This window comes from Mobula birostris, chromosome 1, assembly GCF_030028105.1.
Source record: "Mobula birostris isolate sMobBir1 chromosome 1, sMobBir1.hap1, whole genome shotgun sequence".
Taxonomy (NCBI): Eukaryota; Metazoa; Chordata; class Chondrichthyes; order Myliobatiformes; family Myliobatidae; genus Mobula; species Mobula birostris.
In genome coordinates this window covers 150,911,569-150,935,473 of record NC_092370.1, presented here as the reverse complement: position 1 = coordinate 150,935,473, position 23,905 = coordinate 150,911,569, and the positions used below count along the sequence as shown (strand labels likewise).

At 42.1% G+C, this 23,905-nt stretch overlaps 1 protein-coding gene across 5 annotated transcripts in view; it reads left to right on the top strand.

Moving 5' to 3' along the window:
- The window catches only part of LOC140200513 (tau-tubulin kinase 2-like), a 179,979-nt gene that overhangs the window by 87,975 nt on the left and 68,099 nt on the right, over nt 1-23,905 (top strand). For 4 of the 5 annotated variants that reach the window (XM_072263993.1, XM_072263971.1, XM_072264003.1 and 1 more), the window contains 2 exons: nt 18,340-18,551; nt 23,443-23,517. In XM_072263993.1, coding sequence (XP_072120094.1) covers nt 18,340-18,551; nt 23,443-23,517 — 287 coding nt within the window. The remainder of the gene's footprint in view (nt 1-18,339; nt 18,552-23,442; nt 23,518-23,905) is intronic. The other variant, XM_072263978.1, reaches the window with a different exon arrangement.

The following is a 23,905-nucleotide window of genomic DNA, read 5'->3' as shown; positions in this document are numbered from 1 at the left end:
AGTTACTATTACGTGGGAGAAGGTATTCAAAAAGTTGAAAGACCTGAGGGTACCTAAGTCACTCGGACCAGATGAACTGCAATCTAGGGGTCTGAAAGAGGTAGCGGTAAAGATTGTGGTGGGATTAGTAATGATCTTTCAAAAATCTTTAGACTCTGGCATGGTGCCAGAGGACTGGAAAATTGCAAATGTCACTCCACTCTTTAAGAAAGGAGGAAGGCAGCAGTAAAGAAATTATAGACTAGTTAGCCTGACCTCAGTGATTAGGAAGATGTTGGAGTCAATTGTTAAGGAGGAGGTTATGGAGTACTTGGTGACATAGCACAAGATAGGATAAAGTCAGCATGCTTTCCTTAAGGGAAAATCTTGCCTGACAAACCTGTTGGAATTCTTTGAGGAGGTTGCAATTAGGATAGGTAAAGGGGATGCAGTGGATGCTATATATTTAGACTTTCAGAAGGCCTTTGATAAAGTGCCACACATAAGCATGCTTACCAAGTTAAGGGCCCATGGTATTACAGCAAATGTACAGACATGGTTAGAGCATAGGCTGATTGGTAATAGGCAGCAAGTGGGAATAAAAGGATCCTTTTCTGGTTGACTGCCGGTAACTAGTGGTGTTCCGCAGGAGTCAGTGTTGGAACCGCTTCTCTTTATACTGTATGTCAATGATTTAGATGATGGAATAGATGGCTTTGTTGCCAAGTTTGCAGATGATATGAAGCTTGGTGAAGGAGCAGGTAGTGTTGAGGAAACAGGAAGGCTGCAGATGGACTTAGAGAGATTAAGAGCATGGGCAAGGAAGTGGCTAATGAAATGCACTTTGGGAGTAGAAATAAATGTGCAGACTACTTTCTAAATGGGGAGAAAATCCAAAGATCTGAGATGCAAATGGACTTGGGAGTCCTTGTGCAGAACACCCTAAAGGTTAACTTGTAGGTTGAGTCGGTGGTGAGGAAGGCAAATGCAATGTTAGCATTCATTTCAAGAGGTCTAGAATACAAGAGCAGAGATGTGATATTGAGGTTTTATAAGGCATTGATGATGCCTCACCTTGAGTATTGTGAACAGTTTTGGGCTCCTCATCCAAGAAAAGATGTGCTGGCATTGGAGAGGGTCCAGAGGAAGTTCACAAGGGTGATCCCGGGAATGAAAGAGTTATCATACGAGGAATGTTTGATAGGTCTGGGTCTGTACTCATTGGAATTTAGAAGAATGGGGGTGGGGAGGGATCTCATTGAAACCTTTTGAATGATGAAAGGCCTAGACAAAGTAGATGTGGAAAGGATGTTTCCCATGGTGGGGGGAGTCCAGGACAAGAGGGCACAGCTTCAGGATAGAGAGGAGTCCATTTAAAACAGAACTGCGGAGGAATGTCTTTATCCAGAGGGTGGTGAATTTGTGGAATTTGTTACCATAGGCAACTGCAGAGGCCAGGTTGTTGGGTGTATTTAAGGCAGAGATTGATAGATCTTGATTGGACACTGCTTCAAATGTTATGGGGAGAAGGCTGGGGAGTGGGGCTGAGGAGGGGAAGAAAGGATCAGCCTGATTGAATGTTGGAGCAGATTCGATGGGCCAAATGGCATAATTCTGCTTCTATGTCTCATGGTCTTGTGGTAAGCAATGGGTGGCTCAGCAAATACAAAATAAAACAACCTTAGAATTTTATAGCATGATCCAAGGATAGTCCGCCCAGAACAATAATGTGTGTTGATGAAGTCCATTCCCCTGAACAGATCTTCATGGCTCCTGTTTTAACTGCCTCCCAGGTCCATAATCCAGACATTTCATTCTCTCTTTTATTTCTCATCTTTACTTCCTTGCTTGTTTACACTCTCTTACTGTTTCCTTTCTCCTTACAAATAACCTTTCTTTGTCTGATCCTTGTAAAGTCTTTGTACTTACTCCACAAGGCTTTTCTTGCCTTTAAAAGAAAATGGAAAAAGATTGAATTCTTTATTGAAAGAATAGTTTAATAAATTAGTGTTTCATGACAACCTGACCTGAATAACAAATTCAGTCCCCAGTGTACTAATTAAATAAATGAACTATATGATAAAAATGAAATTTGACATTGTTACCATAAATGGCCTGACAAATGGAAGCAGGTTATCTGTTGGTGCATTCACCCCTCACAAGTTGTGCCACTGTTTTCCAGAACAACAGTGACTCTTTGGCACAGCCTGCAGTTCTGGTGTATATCACATGACATCCTTTTAGCATTTTGTCCTTTATTCTCTTGTGAATAATTGCAAAAGAAAGCTGCGATCAGAGTAAGAATAAAGTGGAATAATTAATTTCTGTGGATGATATTAGATTTTTCTTGCTCCAATTATTATCAAATAAAAATAATTCTTCTCGTCAATAAAAGGTTTTCTTTTGTTTTAACTGGAGATTTCCATGAACATAGTGAACATTAGTTGGAATTGGTTTGTTATTCTCACAGGTACCAGGAAACAGTAAAAATCAAAGTTCAAAGTAAATTTATTATCAAAGTTCATATGTCACCTTATACAACCCTGAGATTCATTTTCTTGTGGATATCCTTAATAAATCCATAATAGAATAATAACCATAATAGAATCAATGAAGGACTACACCAACTGGGTGTTGAACTAGTTTGCAAAAAAACAACAAACTGTACAAATACAAAGAAATAACTAACTATTAAGAACATGAAGGTGAGTCCATAGGTTATGGGAACATTTCAATGATAGAGCAAATTAAGTTGACTGAAGTTATCCTCTTTGGTTGAGGGGTAATAACTATTCCTGAACCTGGTGCTTTGAGTCCTGAGCCCCCATACCATTTTACTGATGGCAGCAGTGAGAAGAGAGCATGATCTCGGTGGCGAGGGTCCCTGATGTTGGTTTTGCTTTCCTGCAACATCACTCAGTATGGATGTGCTCAGTGGGGGGAGGGCTTCACCCATGATGGACTGGGCTGTATCCACTACTTTTCGTAAGAATTTCCTTTCAGGGGCATTGGCATTTCTCATACCAAGCCATGATGTAGCCAATCAATTCACTCTCCACCACACATCTATAGAAACTGGTCAAAGTTTTAGATGTCATTACGAATCTTTGCAAATTCCTAAAGTAAAGGTGCTTTCTTCATAATTGCACTCGTGAGCTGGGCTCAGATTAGGTCCTCTGAAAAATAACACCAAGGAATTTAAAGTTGCTGACCCTCTCCAGTTCTGATCATCTACTGAGGACTGGCTCATAAATCTCTGGTTTCCTCCTCCTGAAGTCAAATATCAGCACTTTGGTCTTGCTGACATGAGTAAGATGTTGTTGTTGTGGCACCACTCAGCCAGAGTTTCAATCTCCCTCCTATATGATAATTTGTCACCACCTTTGATTTGGCTTACAACAGTGCTGTCGTTGGCAAACTTAAAAAAGGCATTGAAGTTGTACTTAGCTACACAGTCATAAATGTAAAGTGAGTTGAGCAAGGGGTGTACCTGTGGTTCACCTGTGCTGATGGAAATTGTGGAGGAGATGTTGTTGCCAATCCGAACTGACAAGGGTCCAAAAGGTAGGAAATCTAGGATCCAATTGCACAAAGAAGTATTGAGGCCACGGTCTTGAAGCTCTTTGATTAATTTTAAGGAGAATGATGGTATTGAATGTCAAGCTGCAGTTGATAAAGAGCATCCTGATGTATGAACCTTTGCTGTTCAGATGTACCAGAATTGAGTGAAGAGCCAATGAGGTGTCATCAGCTGTGGACCTGTTGCTCCATTAGGCAAATTGGAGTGGAGCGGATCCAAGTCATTTCTCAGGCAGGAGTTGATGTGTTTCATCACCAACCTCTCAAAACCCTTGATCACTGTAGATGTAAGTGCTACTGGATGATGGTCACTAAAGTCTTTGTTCTTTAGCACTAGTATAAGTGAAGCCTGAGTTGGGTATCTCTGACTGCTGAAGTGAGAGGCTAAAGATCTCAGTGAATACTCCACCCACATGATCTTTAGTTCTTGGCCAGGTACCCCATATGGTCCAGATGCGCTTTGTGGGTTCGCCCTCTCGAAGGATGCTCACACATTGGCCTCAGAGACTGAAATCATAGGATTATCAGGGGCTGTGGGAGTTTGCAGTGGTTCCTCCATGTTTTGAGGGTCAAAGTGATTATAGAAGACATTGAGCTCAACTGGAAGCGAAGCCCTGATGTCACCTCTGTCGCTTGATTTTACTTTATAAGAGGTAATAATAGTAAAGCCCTGCTACATCTGTAGAGCATCCTTCATTGGTTTAAGTTTAATCCAGAATTGCCACTTCACCTGTGAAATGGCTTTTCAGATATTGTACCTGAACCACTTGTAACTTTTATGATCAGCAGACTCGAATGTCTCTGATTTGGCCCTCAGCAGACTGCAGGTCTCGTGTTTCATCCAGGGCTTCTGATTGGGGAAGACTTTGAATGATTTTATGGGGACACACTTGTCTAGAAATGTTTTTATATCGTCTGTGACAGCTATGGTGCATTGACTTGAGGCAATTCCGTAACTGCAGCTTTTCGTTATCCTAATCTCTGGGGCCTTGCTGTTTAGCCTCTGCCTGTATGCAATTAGGAGAAGGACAGCCAAGTGATCAGATTTCCCGAAATGCAAGCTGGGCACGGAATGGTAGGCATTCCTTGTGTCAGTATAACAGGGTTGGGACCTCGGGTGCTACAGCTTGTATGCTGATGATAATTGGGCAGAAATTTCTTCAGTTAAGCCTGGTTGAAGTCCCTGACTATCATTTGAAAAGTTTAGTCCATCCTTCAGGTTATTTGCTGTATCTAGTGTACTGAGAGTAAGCCATGTCTCAATAAATAAGCTCACAACAATCTTTCATTTTCCTGTGATACAGCAGTGTGCACCAGGGTCCTCAAATTTTGTTCTCTCGCGACTGCACACTTGCCAACAAGATGCTGGGTAGAGAGGCTCTCATTCCTTTGTGATTCAGCCTGACATGGAGTCTCTTCTCCACCCCCACCCCCCACTCACCTCTCTTCTGGTTGTGGTGCTAAACTTTCCTTCACTTAAAGTTGATGTACCTGCTAGCTTGAGAGTTAGGTCTGCTAAGTCCTTTAGAAGATCATGAAATCTATAGTTCATTAAGTCAACTTAAAGGTACATTGCTTAAAGGGAAATTACATGCTGCAAATTGCAGTGAGAGTAATTCAACAAAAGTATATTTGCAAGTGTTGTACGTAGCCCACAGAACGTTACCATGGGTCGTTGGTGCCATCTTGCCTCAAAATCTTAGTTTCACAAGTTATTTATACTAATCATTTCAAAACATAAGTACATTGAGGTAGTACAAGGAAAAGCACTGGCAAATTGTTGGATATAATGTTACAGTTATAGAGAAAGTGTCGTGCAGGTAGACAAGGTACAAAGGCCATAATAGCATAAATTCTGAGAGTTCATCTTTAACATACAAGAGGTCTGTTTTAGAGCCTTATTACAGAGGAACAGAAGCTGTCCTAGTGCCTTGTGTGTTTTTACAAACTTTTGTACCTTCTGCCCCATTCAAAGGGGAGAAAAGAGGTGGGGTTTTTGATTGTGCTGGTTGCTTTTCCAAGGCAGCAAGAAGTGTAAACAGTCTATGAAGGAGAGGTTGGTATTTATGATATACTGAAAACTCTGCAATTTCTTGCAGTCATTGGAAGAGCAGTTGCCATTACCAAGCTGTGATGCATCGGATAGGATGCTTTCAATGGTGGATCTTTAAAAAATTGGTGAGGGTCAATGGGAATATGCTGAATTTCATTAGCCATATGAGCAAGTAAAGGCACTGGTGTGCTTTTTTTGGCCATAGTGTCTACATGGTTGAACCAGGGCAAACTATTGGTGATGTTTATGCCTTGGAGCTTGAAGGTCTCAATATCTCCAGCTCAACACCATCGATATAGACAAAAGTGATTAATCTACCCCCTTAGTCGGTGAGCCAGGACCCCAAATTTGGGCCACTGGTACCATCTGGGGGGAATAATTCTTAGTAGTGATTTTTGGCAATGTATACACCCCTAGTGCTAGAAAATATGTGAAGGCATTGTGTTGGTGGTAGCTTTCTGTAAGGGAGGACTGGGAGTTACACCTCCATGCTATAAGAACCATGATCCCATGGTGCTATGCCTATGGTAACATGAATTATGCCAGGTACCTATCCCCTTACTTTGCTCAGATGATGAACCTCCCAGAGAAGAATCCTTCTGTGTATGAGGCCTTTAAGACAGGCCAATTCTCAGTGCAGCTGTCAAGTAACAATCCCTTTGGGCAGGTCCCTCTGGACCAGGCTATTGAAGCCACAGTGAACAAAGACACTCAGACTCCTGGAGGCACATCACGGTTCAGCCTGAATGCTGGAGCTATCAAGCGTTACTACATAACAGCTGAGCACCGCAGTGGATTCCTGGGACAGTTGAGATGGTGCAAGACAACAAATCAGAGCTTTGTCATGCGGAGCTACAGCAGCCAAGAATCCAGAAACTTGAGGAAGCAGTTTCAGCAGTGATTAGCCTCATACATGAATGGGTCAACCCATTTGCAGAGAAGAGGGACCTCATTACCATCTCTACGGCAAAGTCAGCCCCCAAGGACGTTGCCTCCAACCTGATGAAGGCATATGAAATTGGTGAGCAATGCTATGCAACCTTCAAGGATGAGAGACTAGAGGAAGATCCACCAGCAAAGAAATTCCATGACCCAATGAAAACCAAAAAGTTGAAAACATTCAGTGATACGTGTAAGAAGAGAGCAGTGAAATCAAATAGGAGGGTGATCATCTTAAAAGCAGACAGGTCTTTGTTTGGACGCATCATAGTGATGGCACAAGGGCGCAGTCTACGTATGGAGGATATCCTTTCTCATCCCCTTGGACCATTGCCCTGGGCCCTGTCCACACCAGAAGAATTGTTGAGAAAGACAAATAAAGCTACTTTAGCCACAACCTTGCAGAAAAATGTAGTAGTAGAAGAGCAACTCCCAGGAAACTCTGCTACAGTGGTTGATCGAATGAACTTGGGCCAAAGAGTGAAAGGTGATTAAGTTACTTTCAGAGATGTTGCCACAATAATTCTGGGTATTGCTCTGAGGGAAGGCAGTCAGAGTAGCAGAATAGATTTTGTGTTCAACACAAAAAAGGAGAACTCTATCAAGAACAGTGAAAGATCTCTACGGGGTGAAGAGACTGGTCGTGAGTTACAAGGTATCACAGGCACACAGACGGTGAGGCAGTGGAGGAGCTTCCTAACCAAAGTCAGTAACAAAAATAGTCTCATTAGCTTTATAGTCCACGAATGGAGGAAGGCGGAGTACAGAGCAAAGCTACAGGAGAAGATTCTGTGTGCAACTGTGAAGGGCAAATGTTACAGAATCACACCTCAAGACAGTGAGGAGGTGTCAGCTCTTCAGTGTCAACAAGAAGAAGCAGATGACTGCCTACTTCGCCATGCTGCCCATGCCACAAGAGAGGGATACCAATCTGTAGTGACCTGCTCAGAAGACACAGATGTCTTTATCATGTCTTTAGCATTTTGTGACGAGATTGAGGCCCCATTGTTCCAGAAGTGTGGCACTAGAACCCATTCAAGGCTTGTAGACATCAGGAAGGTTGCTGCCACTGTTGGCATAGAGGTTTGTAGGGCTCTCATCGGGTTGCACGCATATACAGGATGTGACACTGTGAGCACTTTTGTGGGCAAAGGGAAGACAAGTGCTCTAAAACTTCTGGCCAACAATAGGGAAACTCAGGACACATTCTTAGAGTTGGGTCAGGAATGGGACCTCTCCTCAGAACTGATGGACAAACTGGAGGTATTTACATGTCCCAAAAACATTGACCACCATGGTCAATGAGCTCAGGTATCACCTTTTCTGTGCCAAAAAAGGTGAAATTGAAAGTCATCAACTCACACCATGCAAGGACTGCTTAACAAAACATGCACAGCGAGCCAACTACCAGGCTGGTATATGGAAAAGATGTTTGGAGAATAGACAATAAACAATAGGTGCAGGAGTAGGCCATTCGGCCCTTCGAGCCAGCACCGCCATTCACTGTGATCATGGCTGATCATCCACAATCAGTATCCAGTTCCTGCCTTATCCCCATAACCTTTGATTCCACTATCTTTAAGAGCTCTATCCATTTCTTTCTTGAAAGCATCCAGAGACTTGGCGTCCACAGCCTTCTGGGGCAGAGCATTCCATATATCCACCACTCTCTGGGTGAAAAAGTTTTTCCTCAACTCCATTCTAAATGGCCTACCCCTTATTTTTAAACTGTGGCCTCTGGTTCTGGACTCACCCATCAGCGGGAACATGCTTCCTGCCTTCAGCGTGTCCAATCCCTTAATAATCGTATATGTTTCAGTAAGATCCCCCCTTAGCCTTCTAAATTCCAGAGTATACAAGCCCAGTCGCTCCAATCTTTCGACATATGACAGTCCCGCCATCCCGGGAATTAACCTTGTGAACCTACGCTGCACTCCCTCAATAGCAAGAATGTCCTTCCTCAAATTTGGAGACCAAAACTGCACACACTACTCCAGATGTGGTCTCATCAGGGCCCTGTACAGCTGCAGAAGGACCTCTTTGCTCTTGTACTCAATTTCCCTTGTTATGAAGGCCAGCATGCCATTAGCTTTCTTCACTGCCTGCTGTACTTGCATGCTTGCTTTCAGTGGCTGATGTTCAAGAACACCTAGATCTCGTTGTGCTTCCCCTTTTCCTAACTTGACTCCATTTAGATAATAATCTGCCTTCCCGTTCTTGCCACCAAAGTGGATAACCTCATATTTATCCACATTAAACTGCATCTGCCATGCATCTGCCCACTCACCCAGCCTGTCCAAGTCACCCTGTATTCTCATAACATCCTCCTCACATTTCACACTGCCACCCAGCTTCGTGTCATTGGCAAATTTGCTAATGTTACTTTTAATTCCCTCATCTAAATCATTAATATATATTGTAAATAGCTGCAGTCCCAGTCCCAACCCTGCGGTACCCCACTGGTCACCGCCTGCCATTCCGAAAGGGACCCATTGATTGCTACTCTTTGTTTTCTGTCAACCATCCAATTTTCAATCCATGTCAGTACTCTGCCCCAATACCATGTGCCCTAATTTTGCCCACTAATCTCCTATGTGGGACTTTATCAAAGGCTTTCTGAAAGTCCAGGTACACTACATCCACTGGCTCTCCCTTGTCCATTTTTATAGTTACATCCTTAAAAAATTCCAGAAGATTAGTCAAGCACGATTTCCCCTTCGTAAATCCATGCTGACTCAGACCAATCCTGTTACTGCTATCCAGATGTGTTGTAATTTCATCTTTTATAATTGACTCCAGCATCTTTCCCACCACAGACGTCAGGCTAACTGGTCTATAATTCCCTGTTTTCTCTCTTCTTCCCTTCTTGAAGTGAGGGACAACATTAGCCACCCTCCAATCCACAGGAACTGATCCTGAATCTATAGAACATTGGAAAATGATTACCAATGCATCCATGATTTCAAAAGCCACCTCCTTAAGTACCCTGGGATGATGGAAGGGCCCACAAGTGCCAAGCCCTGTTGGCAGAGGATGGAAGATGGAGAGAGAAGAGGAAGTTGAACAGTTGGTGGTGCCCTGGATGGAAGGCCAGCCAGCACCCGATGCTGTCCTGGATTTACTGGCCTGTAACTGTCCAAAAAAATGTTCACTCCCAAGATGTATGTGTGTTGCAGATAGCCTCAGGTGTTCTGACATGTGTAGACTGGCAGACTGTGAGAACCAGGCATCCACCTCAGAGAGTGGAAAGTTCAGATGAAGACGTAGAAGACTTAGAAAATTATTATGGTTACTAGGTTATGAAAGTATGGAAAACAAAGTATGCAAAGCAGTCTTTGATTAAATATATTAATTTTACAACCAAATGGAGCCTAGGTTATGGCTGTGTGGAACCCCACATTTGAATTATTGTACTGTAATTCTATATGCTATGACAAAAGCTTAAGATTGTTTTGATTTGATACAACAATATGGAAAATATTATGACATTGATAAAACTCCAGAAATCTCTCCAAATGAGGTTTTTTTACCTTTTGGGGGGTGGGGTGACATTTTCTGCTGCACTGATGTTAATATGGAATATATACAAAAAGTGATTATTTATTTGAAGTAATAAAGCTACCACTGGCGCAATGCTATCACATGTTTTCCAACTCCAGAGATGTATACCTTGCCAAAAATCACTATGAGCATTATTCCCCTCAGATGGTACCGACCAACCCTGCTGGCTTACGGACTACCTGTCCTGAAGTCAATGGCTGGCTCTTTTCCTTTGCTGACTTTCAAGGAAAGGTTGTTGTCCTGACACCATGCCATTTGATTCTCATCTCCTTCCTCTACAAAGTCACGTCATTATTTGAAATTTGACCTACTGTGGTGGTGTCAATTGTGAACTTGTAAAAGAAGTCAGAGCAGAATATGTTGCAGTAATAACTTCTTTAGCAAGAAAAATTTCATGAAAATAGTTCAGAATATTGCATATAATGTAATTGGAATTGTTGCTCCTGTACTTGGATATATACTTGTTTGTTCCATAACAGATGTAAAACTGCAACTATAACCATATAACAATTACAGCACGGAAACAGGCCATCTCGGCCCTTCTAGTCCATGCCGAATGCTCACCTAGACCCATCTACCTGCACTCAGCCCATAATCCTCCATTCCTTTCCTGTCCATATCCCTATCCAATTTTTTTTTTTTGTAAATGACAAAATCGAACCTGCCTCTACCACTTCTACTGGAAGCTCATTCCACACAGCTACCACTCTCTGAGTAAAGAAGCTCCACCTCGTGTTACCCCTAAACTTTTGCCCCTTAACTCTCAACTCATGTCCCCTTGTTTGAATCTCCTCTACTCTCAATGGAAAAAGCCTATCCACGTCAACTCTATCAATCCCCCTCATAATTTTAAATACCTCTATCAAGTCCCCCCTCAACCTTCTACGCTCCAAAGAATAAAGATCTAACTTGTTCAACCTTTCTCTGTAACTTAAATGCTGAAACCCGGGTAACATTCTAGTAAATCTCCTCTGTACTCTCTCTATCTTGTTGACATCTTTTCTATAATTCGGTGACCAGAACTGTACACAATACTCCAAAATTGGCCTGAGCAATGCCTTGTACAATTTTAACATTACATCCCAACTCCTATACTCAATGCTCTGATTTATAAAGGCCAGCATACCAAAAGCTTTCTTTACCACCCTATCCACATGAGATTCCACCTTCAGGGAACAATGCACCATTATTCCCAGATCCCTCTGTTCTACTGCATTCCTCAGTGCCCTACCATTTACCATGTATGTCCTATTTTGATTAGTCCTACCAAAATGTAGCACCTCACACTTATCAGCATTAAACTCCATCTGCTATCTTTCAGCCCAGTCTTCTACCTGGCCCAAATCTCTCTGCAAGCTTTGAAAACCTACTTCATTATCAACAATGCCACCTATCTTAGTATCATCTGCATACTTACTAAACCAATCTACCACCCCATCATCCAGATCATTAATATATATGACAAACAACATTGGACCCAGTACAGATCCCTGGGGCACACCACGAGTCACCGACCTCCAACCTGACAAACAATTATCCCCACCACTACTCTCTGGCATCTCCCATCCAGCCATTGTTGAATCCATTTTACTACTTCAATATTAATACCTAACGATTGAACCTTCCTAACTAACCATAGAAGCATAGAAACTACAGCACAGAAACAGGCCCTTTGGCCCTTCTTGGCTGTGCCGAACCATTTTCTGCCTAGTCCCACTGACCTGCACACGGACCATATCCCTCCATACACCTCCCATCCATGTATCTGCCCAATTTATTCTTAAATGTTAAAAAAGAACCGGCATTTACTACCTCGTCTGGCAGCTCATTCCATACTCCCACCACTCTCTGTGTGAAGAAGCCCCCCCTAATGTTCCCTTTAAACTTTTCCCCCCTCACCCTTAACCCATGTCCTCTAGTTTTTTTCTCCCCTTGCCTCAGTGGAAAAAGCCTGCTTGCATTCACTCTATCTATACCCATCATAATTTTATATACCTCTATCAAATCTCCCCTCATTCTTCTATGCTCCAGGGAATAAAGTCCTAACCTATTCAACCTTTCTCTGTAACTGAGTTTCTCAAGTCCCGACAACATCCTTGTAAACCTTCTCTGCACTCTTTCAACCTTATTTATATCCTTCCTATAATTTGGTGACCAAAACTGAACACAATACTCCAGATTCGGCCTCACCAATGCCTTATACAACCTCATCATAACATTCCAGCTCTTATACTCAATACTTTGATTAATAAAGGCCAATGTACCAAAAGCTCTCTTTACGACCCTATCTACCTGTGACGCCACTTTTAGGGAATTTTGTATCTGTATTCCCAGATCCCTCTGTTCCACTGCACTCCTCAGTGCCTTACCATTAACCCTGTATGTTCTACGTTGGTTTGTCCTTTCAACGTGCAATACCTCACACTTGTCAGTATTAAACTCCATCTGCCATTTTTCAGCCCATTTTTCCAGCTGGTCCAAGTCCCTCTGCAGGCTCTGAAGACCTTCCTCACTGTCTACTACACCTCCAATCTTTGTATCATCAGCAAACTTGCTGATCCAATTTACCACATTATCATCCAGATCATTGATATAGATGACAAATAACAATGGACCCAGCACTGATCCCTGTGGCACACCACTAGTCACAGGACTAGTGTAACCTTCCGTGTGGAACCTTGTCTGAGGCCTTACTGAAGTCCATATAGACAACATCCACTGCTTTACCCTCATCAACTTTCTTAGTAACCTCATCAAAAAATTCAATAAGATTTGTCAAACATGATCTTCCATGTTGACTGTTCCTAATCAGACCCTGTCTATCCAGATAATTATATATACCATCTGTAAGAATACTTTCCATCAATTAACCCACCACTGACGTCAAACTTACTTTGCTAGGTTTACTCTTAGAACCCATTTTAAACAATGGAACAACATGAGCAATACGCCAATCCTCTGGCACCAATCCTGTTTCTAATGACATTTGAAATATTTCTGTCCAAGGCCCTGCTATTTCTACACTAACTTCCCTCAAGGTCCTAGGGAATATCCTATCAAGACCCGGAGACTTATCCACTTTTATATTCCTTAAAAGCGCCAGTACTTCCTCTTCTATAATCATCATAGTTTCCATAACTACCCTACTTGTTTCCCTTACCTTACACAATTCAATACCCTTCTCCTTAGTGAATACTGAAGAAAAGAAATTGTTCGAAATCTCCCCCATCTCTTTTGGCTCCACACATAACTGTCCACTCTGATACTCTAAGGGACCAATTTTATCCCTCACTATCCTTTTGCTATTAGTATAACTGTAGAAACCCTTTGGATTTATTTTCACCTTACTTGCCAAAGCAACCTCGTGTCTTCTTTTAGCTTTCCTAATCTCTTTCTTAAGATTCTTTTTACATTTTTTATATTCCTTGAGCACCTCATTTACTCCATGCTTCCTATATTTATTGTAGATCTCTTTCTTCTTCTGAACTAAGTTTCCAATATCTCTTGAAAACCATGGCTCTCTCAAACTTTTAACCATTCCTTTCAAGCTAACAGGAACATGAAGATTCCGTACCCTCAAAATTTCACCTTTAAATGACCTCCATTTCTCTATTACATCCTTCCCATAAAACAAATTGTTGCAATCCACTCCTTCTAAATCCTTTTGCATCTCCTCAAAGTTAGCCTTTCTCCAATCAAAAATCTCAACCCTGGGTCCAGGCCTATCCTTCTCCATAATTATATTGAAACTTATGGCATTGTGATCACTGGACCCGAAGTGCTCCCCAACACATACCTCCGTCACCTGACCTATCTCATTCCCTAACATAAGATCCAACACTGCCCCTTCTGTAGTTGGTACCTCTATGTATTGCTGCAAAAAACTATCCTGCACACATTTTACAAACTTCAAACCATCCAGCCCTTTTACAGATTGGGCTTCCATTCAATGTGTGGAAAATTAAAATCTCCCACAATTACAACTTGTGCTTACTACAAATATCCGCTATCTCCTTATAAATTTGCTCCTCCAATTCTCGCTCCCCATTAGGTGGTCTATAATACACCCCTATAAGCGTTACTACACCTTTCTCATTCCTCAATTCCACCCAAATAGCCTCCCTAGAAGAGCCCTCTAATCTATCCTGCCAAAGCACCGCCATAATGTTTTCCTCTGACAAGCAATGCAACACCACCCCTCTTGCCCCTCTGGTTCTATCACACCTGAAGCAATGAAATCCAGGAATATTTAGTTGCCAATCACACACCTCCTGCAACCATGTTTCACTAATAGCTACAACATCATATTTCCAGGTATCAATCCATGTTCTAAGCTGATCCACCTTTCTTACAATGCTCCTAGCATTAAAATAGATGCATTTAAGAAACTCTCCACCTCTTACTTTCTGTTTATCCCTAATGGTGCAAACAACTTTATTATCTTTTTCTTCCTTCTCCCCTACATCTTCGGTCTGAGCACTCCCCTTCTCTATCACCTGCCTATCCTCCCTCACACACTGTCTACTAGCTTTCTCTATTTGTGAACTAACCTCCTCTCTCCTAGTCTCTTCAATTTGATTCCCACCCCCCCAACCATTCTAGTTTAAAGTCTCCTCAGTAGCCTTCGCAAATCTCCCCAAAAGGATATTGGTCCCCCTAGGATTCAAGTGCAACCTGTCCTTTTTGTACAGGTCACACCTGCCCCAAAGAGGTCCCAATGATCCAGAAACTTGAATCCCTGTCCCCTGCTCCAATCCGTCAGCCATGCATTTACCCTACATCTCATTGCATTCCTACTCTCACTGTCGCCTGGAGATTACTACCTTTGCTGTCCTTCTTCTCAACTCCCTTCCTAACGCCCTCTATTCTCCTTTCAGGATCTCTTCCCTTTTCCTACCTATGTCATTGGTACCTATATGTACCACGACCTCTGGCTCCTCACCCTCCCACTTAAGGATATCTTGGACTATTTTCATTGTTACGTTTGACATTAGAATGAATGGATTTTAGTTTCATTTGATGTCTGCTTATTGCATGATCCTCCATAAATCTATTCCACTAAAGTCGAAAATGTCAAAATGATTGCTACTGTAGAGTTTTAAATGTGCATCTAGCCATGTTGTGACGCGGCTGCAGTTTTAAATTATTATATACTGTAAAAAATATATATATAAATGATTACTTTTATCATGGTAAATCAATATTTTATGTAAACCTACATAAAAAAATACATGAAAATCTTGGTACAGGAATATTATTTAGAGGAAAATAAATGCACCAACTTCTATTGAAAGTAAAGGTTAAAAAAAATGCAGTTGCTGGGAATCTACAGTAAAAGCTGAGATTGCTGGAAATATTCAGAAGATTTAAACACATTTATGGAGCGGGAGTGGTGGAAGCAGAGGTAACATTTCAGCCTTGACCCTTCATCAAGGCTGCAAGGAAACAAAAGGATCTTTGAAACTCCAAGAAGTGTAGGATAGTGGGGGATTGGATGTCTCTGTCATAGTGTAATTAGGGTGGCCATGAGAATGCACAGTAAACAAGGCGATCTACTCATTTAGTAAATGGAAGCAGTTAAAGAGAGAACATAGACAAAGAATTTAGCAGTTGTGAAATGTAGAGCAAGAGGATATACCCAGCAGGTCAAGTTGGACATGTTCACCACTATGGGGGGAGAAGAAACAGAAGGATTGGGGGGTGGGGGGGGGAGGCAAGAAACTAACAAGCTGAACCAAGCAACACACATAAAAGTTGCTGGTGAACGCAGCAGGCCAGGCAGCATCTCTAGGAAGAGGTGCAGTCGACGTTTCAGGCCGAGACCCTTCGTCAGGACTAACTGAACCAATATCACAGATAAGGGCCTCAACAAGGCCTTAAGGAGCAGTACATCATTTGTCTGGAAGCATTGAAGGCTTCTATATTTACTACAGAATTCTACAACGTAAGGTAATTCCATTTTTCACTCTTTGTATCAGTGTCCATCTGTGCTATTGACTTGGCTTTGTACCTTTTTTCTGTTTTCTTCCTCTGAGAGAAGGACATATCCAATTTGTTTTGATGAAGGGTCACATCCTGAAATGTTGACTGTTTACTCTTTTCCATAGATGCTGCTTGGCCACTGAGCTCTTCCAGTATTTTGTGTGTGTTGCTTAGATTTCAGCATCTACGGATTTTCTCTTGTTTGTGACCCCTGTCTGGCTGGTCCTTTGGCTCTATATCTCATAGCTCCCATGTTCTTTTCTCTGTGCTTTTGTTCTCCTGCTGCTCCCATTCACTCGTTGTCCAGAAACCTGTTTGCTGTTTGTTCCCTTGATCATTCCAATTTTGCAGAAATGTTTACGCTCCTTACCTACCGCCCAATGAGCCTCCATATCAAACATATTATTCTTCATAACTTCTGCCAATCCTGCAACTAAGGACATCTTTCCTACTGCTTTCTGTACTCCATGTCCACTGGTCCCTCCCCACTGATCATCCTCCTGGCGCTTATCCCTGCAAGCATGACAAGTGCTATACCTGACCTTACAATTTCCCCCTTCACCAACATTCAGGGCCCCAAGCTGTTCTTCAAGGTGAGGTAACACTTCAAAGTACAAAGTAAATTTATTGTTAAAGAACGAACATGTCACCATATACTACCCTGAAATTAGTTTTCTTGCAGGTGTTCACTGTAGAACAAAGAAATACAATAGAATAAATGGAAAAAACTATACATGGGTAAACACTGACAAACAATCAATGTGCAAAAGAAGATAAACTGTGCAAATACAGTAAATAAATAAATAGATAGATAGATAAATACTGAGAACATGAGTTGTGGAGTCCTTGAAAGTAGAATTAGTTCAGTGTTGAGGTGAGTGGAGTTATCTACTTTGGTTCAGGAGCCTGATGGTTGAAGGGTAATAAATTTTCCTGAACTTGGTTCACTTCACCTGCCCATCCTCTACAAAGATGAGGCCCAGTGCAGACTGGGGGACCACTTTGTGCACCTTCACTCTCCTGGTGGTCAATTTGACTTCCTATTCCTATTCTGACATGCCTGCCCATACCCTCCTCCTCCTGCCATGATGAAGCTAAAGTCAGGTTGGAGGAGCAACTGTCTGAGTAGCTTCCAACTTGATACCATGAACATTAATTTCCCTGACTTCTGGTAACTTATTCCTCCTCCCTCCCTCTCCCTTCTCTCTTTTCCCATTCCCTATTCTGGTTACCCTCTCACCCCTTCTTCTCACCTGCCCATCAACCCCCTCTTTCTTTCTTCTATAGTGTAATGTCCTCTTCTATCAGATTCCTCCTCCTTCAGCTATGTATCTCTTCCTCTTATCCCCTCTCAGCTTTGTACTTCATCCTTCCTCGCACACCCACCTACCTTACCCCCTCACCTGGTCTCACCTATCACCTGCCAACTTGTACTTCCTTCCCACCCCACACCTTCATATTCTGGCTTCTGCTCCTTCCTTTCCAGTTCTGATGAAAGTCTCGGCCTGAAACGTCGACTGTTTATTCCTCTCCACAGATGCTGCCTGACCTACTGAGTTCCTCCAGGATTTTGCGTGTGTTGTCTTGATTTACTAAAGCAGTTTTTACAGTCTCATGACATCCATTCAGGTCATTACAGCCAATAACTTCTTTACTCAGAGAGTGGTAGCTGTGTGGAACAAGCTTCCAGCAGAAGTGGTTGAGGCAAGTTCAATGTTGTCATTTAAAGTAAAATTGGATAGCTATATGGACAGGAAAGGAATGGAGGGTTATGGGCTGAGTGCAGGTCGGTGGGACTAGGTGAGAGTAAGAGTTCGGCACGGACTAGAAGGACCGAGATGGCCTGTTTCCGTGCTGTAATTCTTATATGGTTATATGGTTAATTGAGTACTTAGGTCACTATTGTTTAATAAGAAAATTAAGTAATCAATTTGTTCACAGAATGATTCAATAAGCAGTAGAAAACATGTTTTAATGAGTTTGATCGAGAATTGAATATTCTCTGCCATAGCTGCCCAGCCTCCTTTTGAACATTAAACACTTATTGTGTTTAAATGAAGAGCAAATAGGCTTTTGGTTTAAACACATCTTCAAGAAGATTTTAAACATAAAAAGTAAATAGTGTCTGAAGATGAGGGCTAAAGTGACAATTGTGAAAGAAAAATAGGCAAGTGCATCATTTTACTGTTTTTATTGACTGCCCTTTGTAGCTGATGTTACAGACATTTTTTTCTTTTAATATGTAGGGGGTCACTGAGGAAGAGAGCAGTCATGGTGCTGGAAATGTGCCTCAAAATGGCCCAAGCCTGGGATCCCCTGTGAAGGTGCGCTCTGAGATTTTGCAGCCAGATCGGGATTTGCGATTGTTAAGGAAGTTGAAATCAATTCACAACTTTGAGTTTGAAAAACATCTCACTTTGGAGCCAAAGCCTAGCACAGATAAATTCTTGGAAACTTGGTAAGTGCAAATTTATTCTTTTGCCCTTATGAATATATTCTGCAGTTATTGAAAGGAATGTTCTCAAGAGTCTTGGCACTTGCACCGAATAAATGCTGCTCATTTCTCAATGGAAATGTAGGTTTCACAAGACAATAAACTATATGGAACTTGATTCTTGTGCCTTCAGTTAGTTTAATTCCTCAGTGTCACAACTCTTAATTTAGGTTAATTTTTGTAAATTAATGGTGTTAAACTAATTGAGAAATCCTACTTCTAATTGTTTCATTATCTTTTGTTGAATAAAAACGGTGAAGAACTAGTTAATCAAAAAAAAAGAAAATAGGGAAAGTATTCTCATGTATTTAATTTTAACATGAAACATTTCCTTTATTTTGAAGACCTGCCCTTTAAGAACAATTTTCTTTAGGGACTACTAGCCATGTTGGAGTGTAGATGCATAGTTATAAGAAGGAAATGGTTCCTTCCACTCAACCTTTTCATGCTGACCAAGCTGCCTTCCTGTGCTAGTCCCTTTTGTTTGAATTTGTCCCGTATGCCTCTAAACATTTCCTATCTGTGAATATGACATTTTAAATATTGTAAATATGTCCACCTCTAATGCTTACTCTGGCAGTTTACTCCATATACCCACCATTCTCTGTATGGGAAAACTTGCCCCTTTAAATCTTTTCCCTCTTACTTTAAACCTATGTCCTCATGTTCTAGACTCCCTCACTCTGGGGGGGGGGGTGGAGAGAAGCTGTGACCATTTATCTCATCTATGTCTCTTAAAATTTTATAAACCAGATCCAAAGTTATCCAGTTACTACTAGCATGTAGTGATAGCTGGATGATACTGCCTAAGGTATTTTATAAGTTATAATTCTTCTGAGAACTAATACAATGAAGTAATAAAGCTCTGATCCTAAAGTAATGTTCAGTTAATATAGAAAATAGTTCAACGTTAAAAAGGGCCAGAACCTATCCCATCCACTGCCAACGCTCTCCTTTGTACTTTTTCCAGTTTTGTGAAATCAGCTAGCATTCCATAGCTGTCTATGAAGCTGAGTGAGCAGTGACTAAACCCTCAGTGAGTCCAGCAGGGGTAGGGAACCAGATGCTCACAAATGTTTTCCGCTTTCTAGTGATTTCAGTGTTCTGCTGTGCAAGAGTGAAAGCCAGTGGCTATTGGACCATGAAGCAGCAATTTTTCTGGTGCTTCCAAGTACAGATTGTTAATTAGCTGGAATATATCAAAGATTTTGAATTGGCCAAAACTAAAATGTAGTAAACAGTTTGCTCAACTTCTCAAAGAATGTAATGAGAGGCAAGAACTTCCAATATTGTGCATTTTTGGTGGCTAATTCAAAAAAGTATTCCTGTTTTGCTTTTCATCCATCAATATGCTACATCCACAACACCAGAGGACTCATAAGTGACATTTCTAAGAATTGAAGGCATAAAGTTTAAGTGTCTGTCCATCTGTAACACCTCAATGGGCTTAGAATATTTCAACAGGAGCAATTTGCATTCACATAGTAAAGTATGCTCTTATGCTTTAATGGGTTAAATTTGTCAGTAGACTACTTACCAAAACAGCGACCAACAACTGGGTCAAATCACCTTTTAAAGAGCAGCTATGGGAAGCAAGACAGGTGACAGCAGCTGAAGATACTGTACTGTGCAAAAGTCTTAGGCATGTGTACATGGCTAGGGTGCCTAAGAATTATGCACAGTACTGTATTTGTCAATGTGGAACAGAGTGAGTTTGTAAATCTGGTGGGAGCAAAGGATGCTGGGAATGGTGGGGGTAGAGCGCCATGGGAGGGGTGTGGGGCAGGTGGCAGAGAATGAGTGCCAAGGGTAGGGGGTGGCATAGGTGCAGACACACCCAGCCCTGAAACACCAGGCAAGGTCATTTGATTTTCAAATAATTGGTGTATTGATCATTACAGAATGTCTCTCTGGTGCTTCCCACCCTCTCCCATCCCCATTCTTCTTTTTCTAACCATAATTCTCCTCTCCTTGGCCCCTTCCCATTCTCAGTCCACAATAGAGACCCATATCAGAATGAGATTTCTCATCACTCACATATGTCCTGAAATTTGTTTTCTTTTTGCAGTAGCAGTACAGTGCAATACCTAAAATTACTACATTATAGTGCAAAAGTCTTGGGCATCCAAGCTATATAATATATGTGCCTAAGACTTTTGCACAGTACTGTACCTGTAAGAAAACCCCCATCCTCAATGATGGACGGGGTTGTTTCTATTCTGCTGGATCTTTCCAGAATCAAGACAACTTTGGAAGATCACTAAAAAATGTATCTCTGCAGCCACATCTTTTGAGATCCTTCGCTGCAGACCATAGGGTTCAGGGAACTTATCAACTGAGTCCTATTAGTTTGATCAGTTCTTTCTTGCTAATGATAGATTAATTTAATTTACTCCTTTCCTTTTGGATTTAGAGTTTCTGTTATTACTGTGATGCTTTTCATGCCTTCTTCCATAAAGAGACATACAAAATATTTGTTCAGAATTTGTGCCACTTCCATTCATTCCATCATGAATTCCCCAGTCATATCCCAAGGAGCCAATGCTTAGATTAGCTGTGCTCTTTTTCCACATACTATAGAAGCTGTTGATTTAACCTGTAATTCCAGCTAATGTGCTCAATCCACTTGATCACTTTGTTTTCGAAAATTTGTTACTTTGCTGATTTATTTTCCAATCACTTGGCCCACCACTAATCTTCACAACAATTTATTCCTTTTCCATCTGCAATCTGAGATACAGCCAGTTCTGACACACATGTCTTTGGCATTAAAAAGCCAGATTGCTGCCAGCAAACAAGGCTTATAGCATCTGGAATTGTCAGTTATGAAGTGAATCAAGTTGGTTGGTGGTCACTTTCTGTGTTGGTGAGAACCTCTTGATAAGACAGAAAGAAATCATCCATTTAGCCCTTTTAGCTACCGATGGTTGTAAATGCTCTTATCATACAGAGGTAATGCCTTTGACATAAATTGCAATGCTCAGGAAGTGGCTACCATCCAATGACAATTAGGAATTTAAGTTATAAACACAATAGATCCTGCAGAAATCCAGAGCAATTCAGCAGGTCAAGCAGCATCTATGGAAATGAATAAGCAGTAGACGTTTTGGACTGAGACCTTTTAGGACTGGAAGTGAAGGGGGAAGTTGCCAGGATAAAAAGCTGGGAGGAGGGGAAGGAGGACTAGCTAGAACGTGGTAGATAAAGCCAAGAGGGCGAGAAAGGTAAAGGGCTGGAGAGTAAGGAATCTGATAGAAGAGAGTGGACCATGGGAGAAAAGAATTTGAGTTGCATGGTTGCCTTGTCAAAATGCACACATCCCTTGAAAGAACTTGAAACAAAAATTTACCATCTATCATGTCTTGAAGAAATTTCTGCCAAACTACTACCATCACATCAGTTGCAGTACCAGAGGATCCAATATATTCAACCATTGCGACACTCCTGCAAGAATGCCTGCCTTCCACCGTATTTTGGGGATTTTGACCATCCAGTTGTCTATCTGGTAGCACATCTTTCCTTCTCCACACCACCCCCAACTTTCTGCTTTCCACAGGGATTGCTCCCTACATGACTCACTTGTCCACTCGTCCCTCCCCACTAATCGCCCTCCTGGTACTTATCTTTGCAAGTGGAAAAATTGGCACACCTGCCCCTACACCTCCGCCCTCACTAACATTCAGGGCCCCAAACAGTCTTTGCAGATGAGGCAACGCTTCACCTGCGAGTCTGTTGGGGTCATCTACTGTACCTAGTGTAACATTGTGGCCTCCTGTGTATCAGTGAGACCTGATGAAGATTGAGAGACCATTTTGTCGAGCATCTTTGCTCTGTCTGCCACAAAAAGTGGGATCTCCTGGTGGCCACCCATATCAATTCTATTTACATTCCCATTCCAACATGCCAGTCTATGGCTTCCTCTACTGCCACGATGAGGCCACTCTCAGGTTAGAGGAGCAACACTTTATATTCCATCTGTGTAGCCTCCGTCCTGATGGCATGAACATTGATTTCTCGAACTTACAGTACTTGCCCCACCTCTCTCCTTCCCCATTCCCCATTCCCATTTCCCTCTCTCACCTTATCTCCTTACCTGCCCATCACCTCCCTCTGGTGCTCCTCCGCCTTCCCTTTCTTCCATGACCTTCTGTCCTCTCCTATCAGATTTCCCCTTCTCCAGCCCTTTATCTCCTTCACCAATTGACTTCCCAGCTCTTTGCTTCATCCTTCCCCCTCCCAGTTTCACCTATCACCTACCACTTTGTACTTCTTCCTCCCTTCCCCTTAACTTTTTATTCTGACTCCTCCCCTTTCTTTTCAGTCCTGATGAAGGGTCTCGGCCTGAAACATCAACTGTTTATTCTTTTCCACAGATGCAGGCTGGCCTGCTGAGTTCCTCCAGCATTTTGTGTGTGTGGCATCTGGTTGTCCTCCTGCCTGCATATAGGCAGAGACCATAAGACATAGGAACAGAATTGGGCCATTCAGCTCATCAAGTCTGTTCCACAGTTTGATCATGGCTGATATATTCTTCTGCCATTCTTCTGCTTTCTCCCTGTAACCTTTGACATCCTTCCTAATCAAGAGCTAATCAACCTCCTTTAAGTATACCCAATGACTTGGCCTTCACAGCTGTCTTTGGCAATGAATTTCACTGATTCACTGCTCTCTGGCTAAAGAACTTGCTCTTCTCTGTTCTAAAGGGACATCCTTGCATTCTATGTCTGTGGACTCTGGTTCTAGACTCTCTCACTAGTGGGAATATCCTCTCCTCATTCACTGTATCTAGGCCATTCAGCTTTGGGTAGGTTTTAATGAGAGTCTTCCTCTTTCTTCTAAACTCTTGTGAATACAGGTCTAGAGCCATCAGATGTTCCTCATACGTTAACCCTTTTCTGGGGGGTTTATTCCCGAGAGCATGGCACCAGAGGTAAGGACCATAAAGTAACACACATCAAAGTTGCTGGTGAACGCAGCAGGCCAGGCAGCATCTGTAGGAAGAGGTGCAGTCGACGTTTCAGGCCGAGACCCTTTGTCAGGACTAACTGAAGGAAGAGTGAGTAAGGGATTTGAAAGTTGGAGGGGGAGATCCAAAATGATAGGAGAAGACAGGAGGGGGAGGGATAGAGCCAAGAGCTGGACAGGTGATAGGCAAAAGGGGATACGAGAGGATCATGGGACAGGAGGTCCGGGAAGAAAGACGGGGGGTGGGGGGGACCCAGAGGATGGGCAAGAGGTATATTCAGAGGGACAGAGGGAGAAAAAGGAGAGTGGGAGAAAGAATGTGTGCATAAAAATAAGTAACAGATGGGGTACAA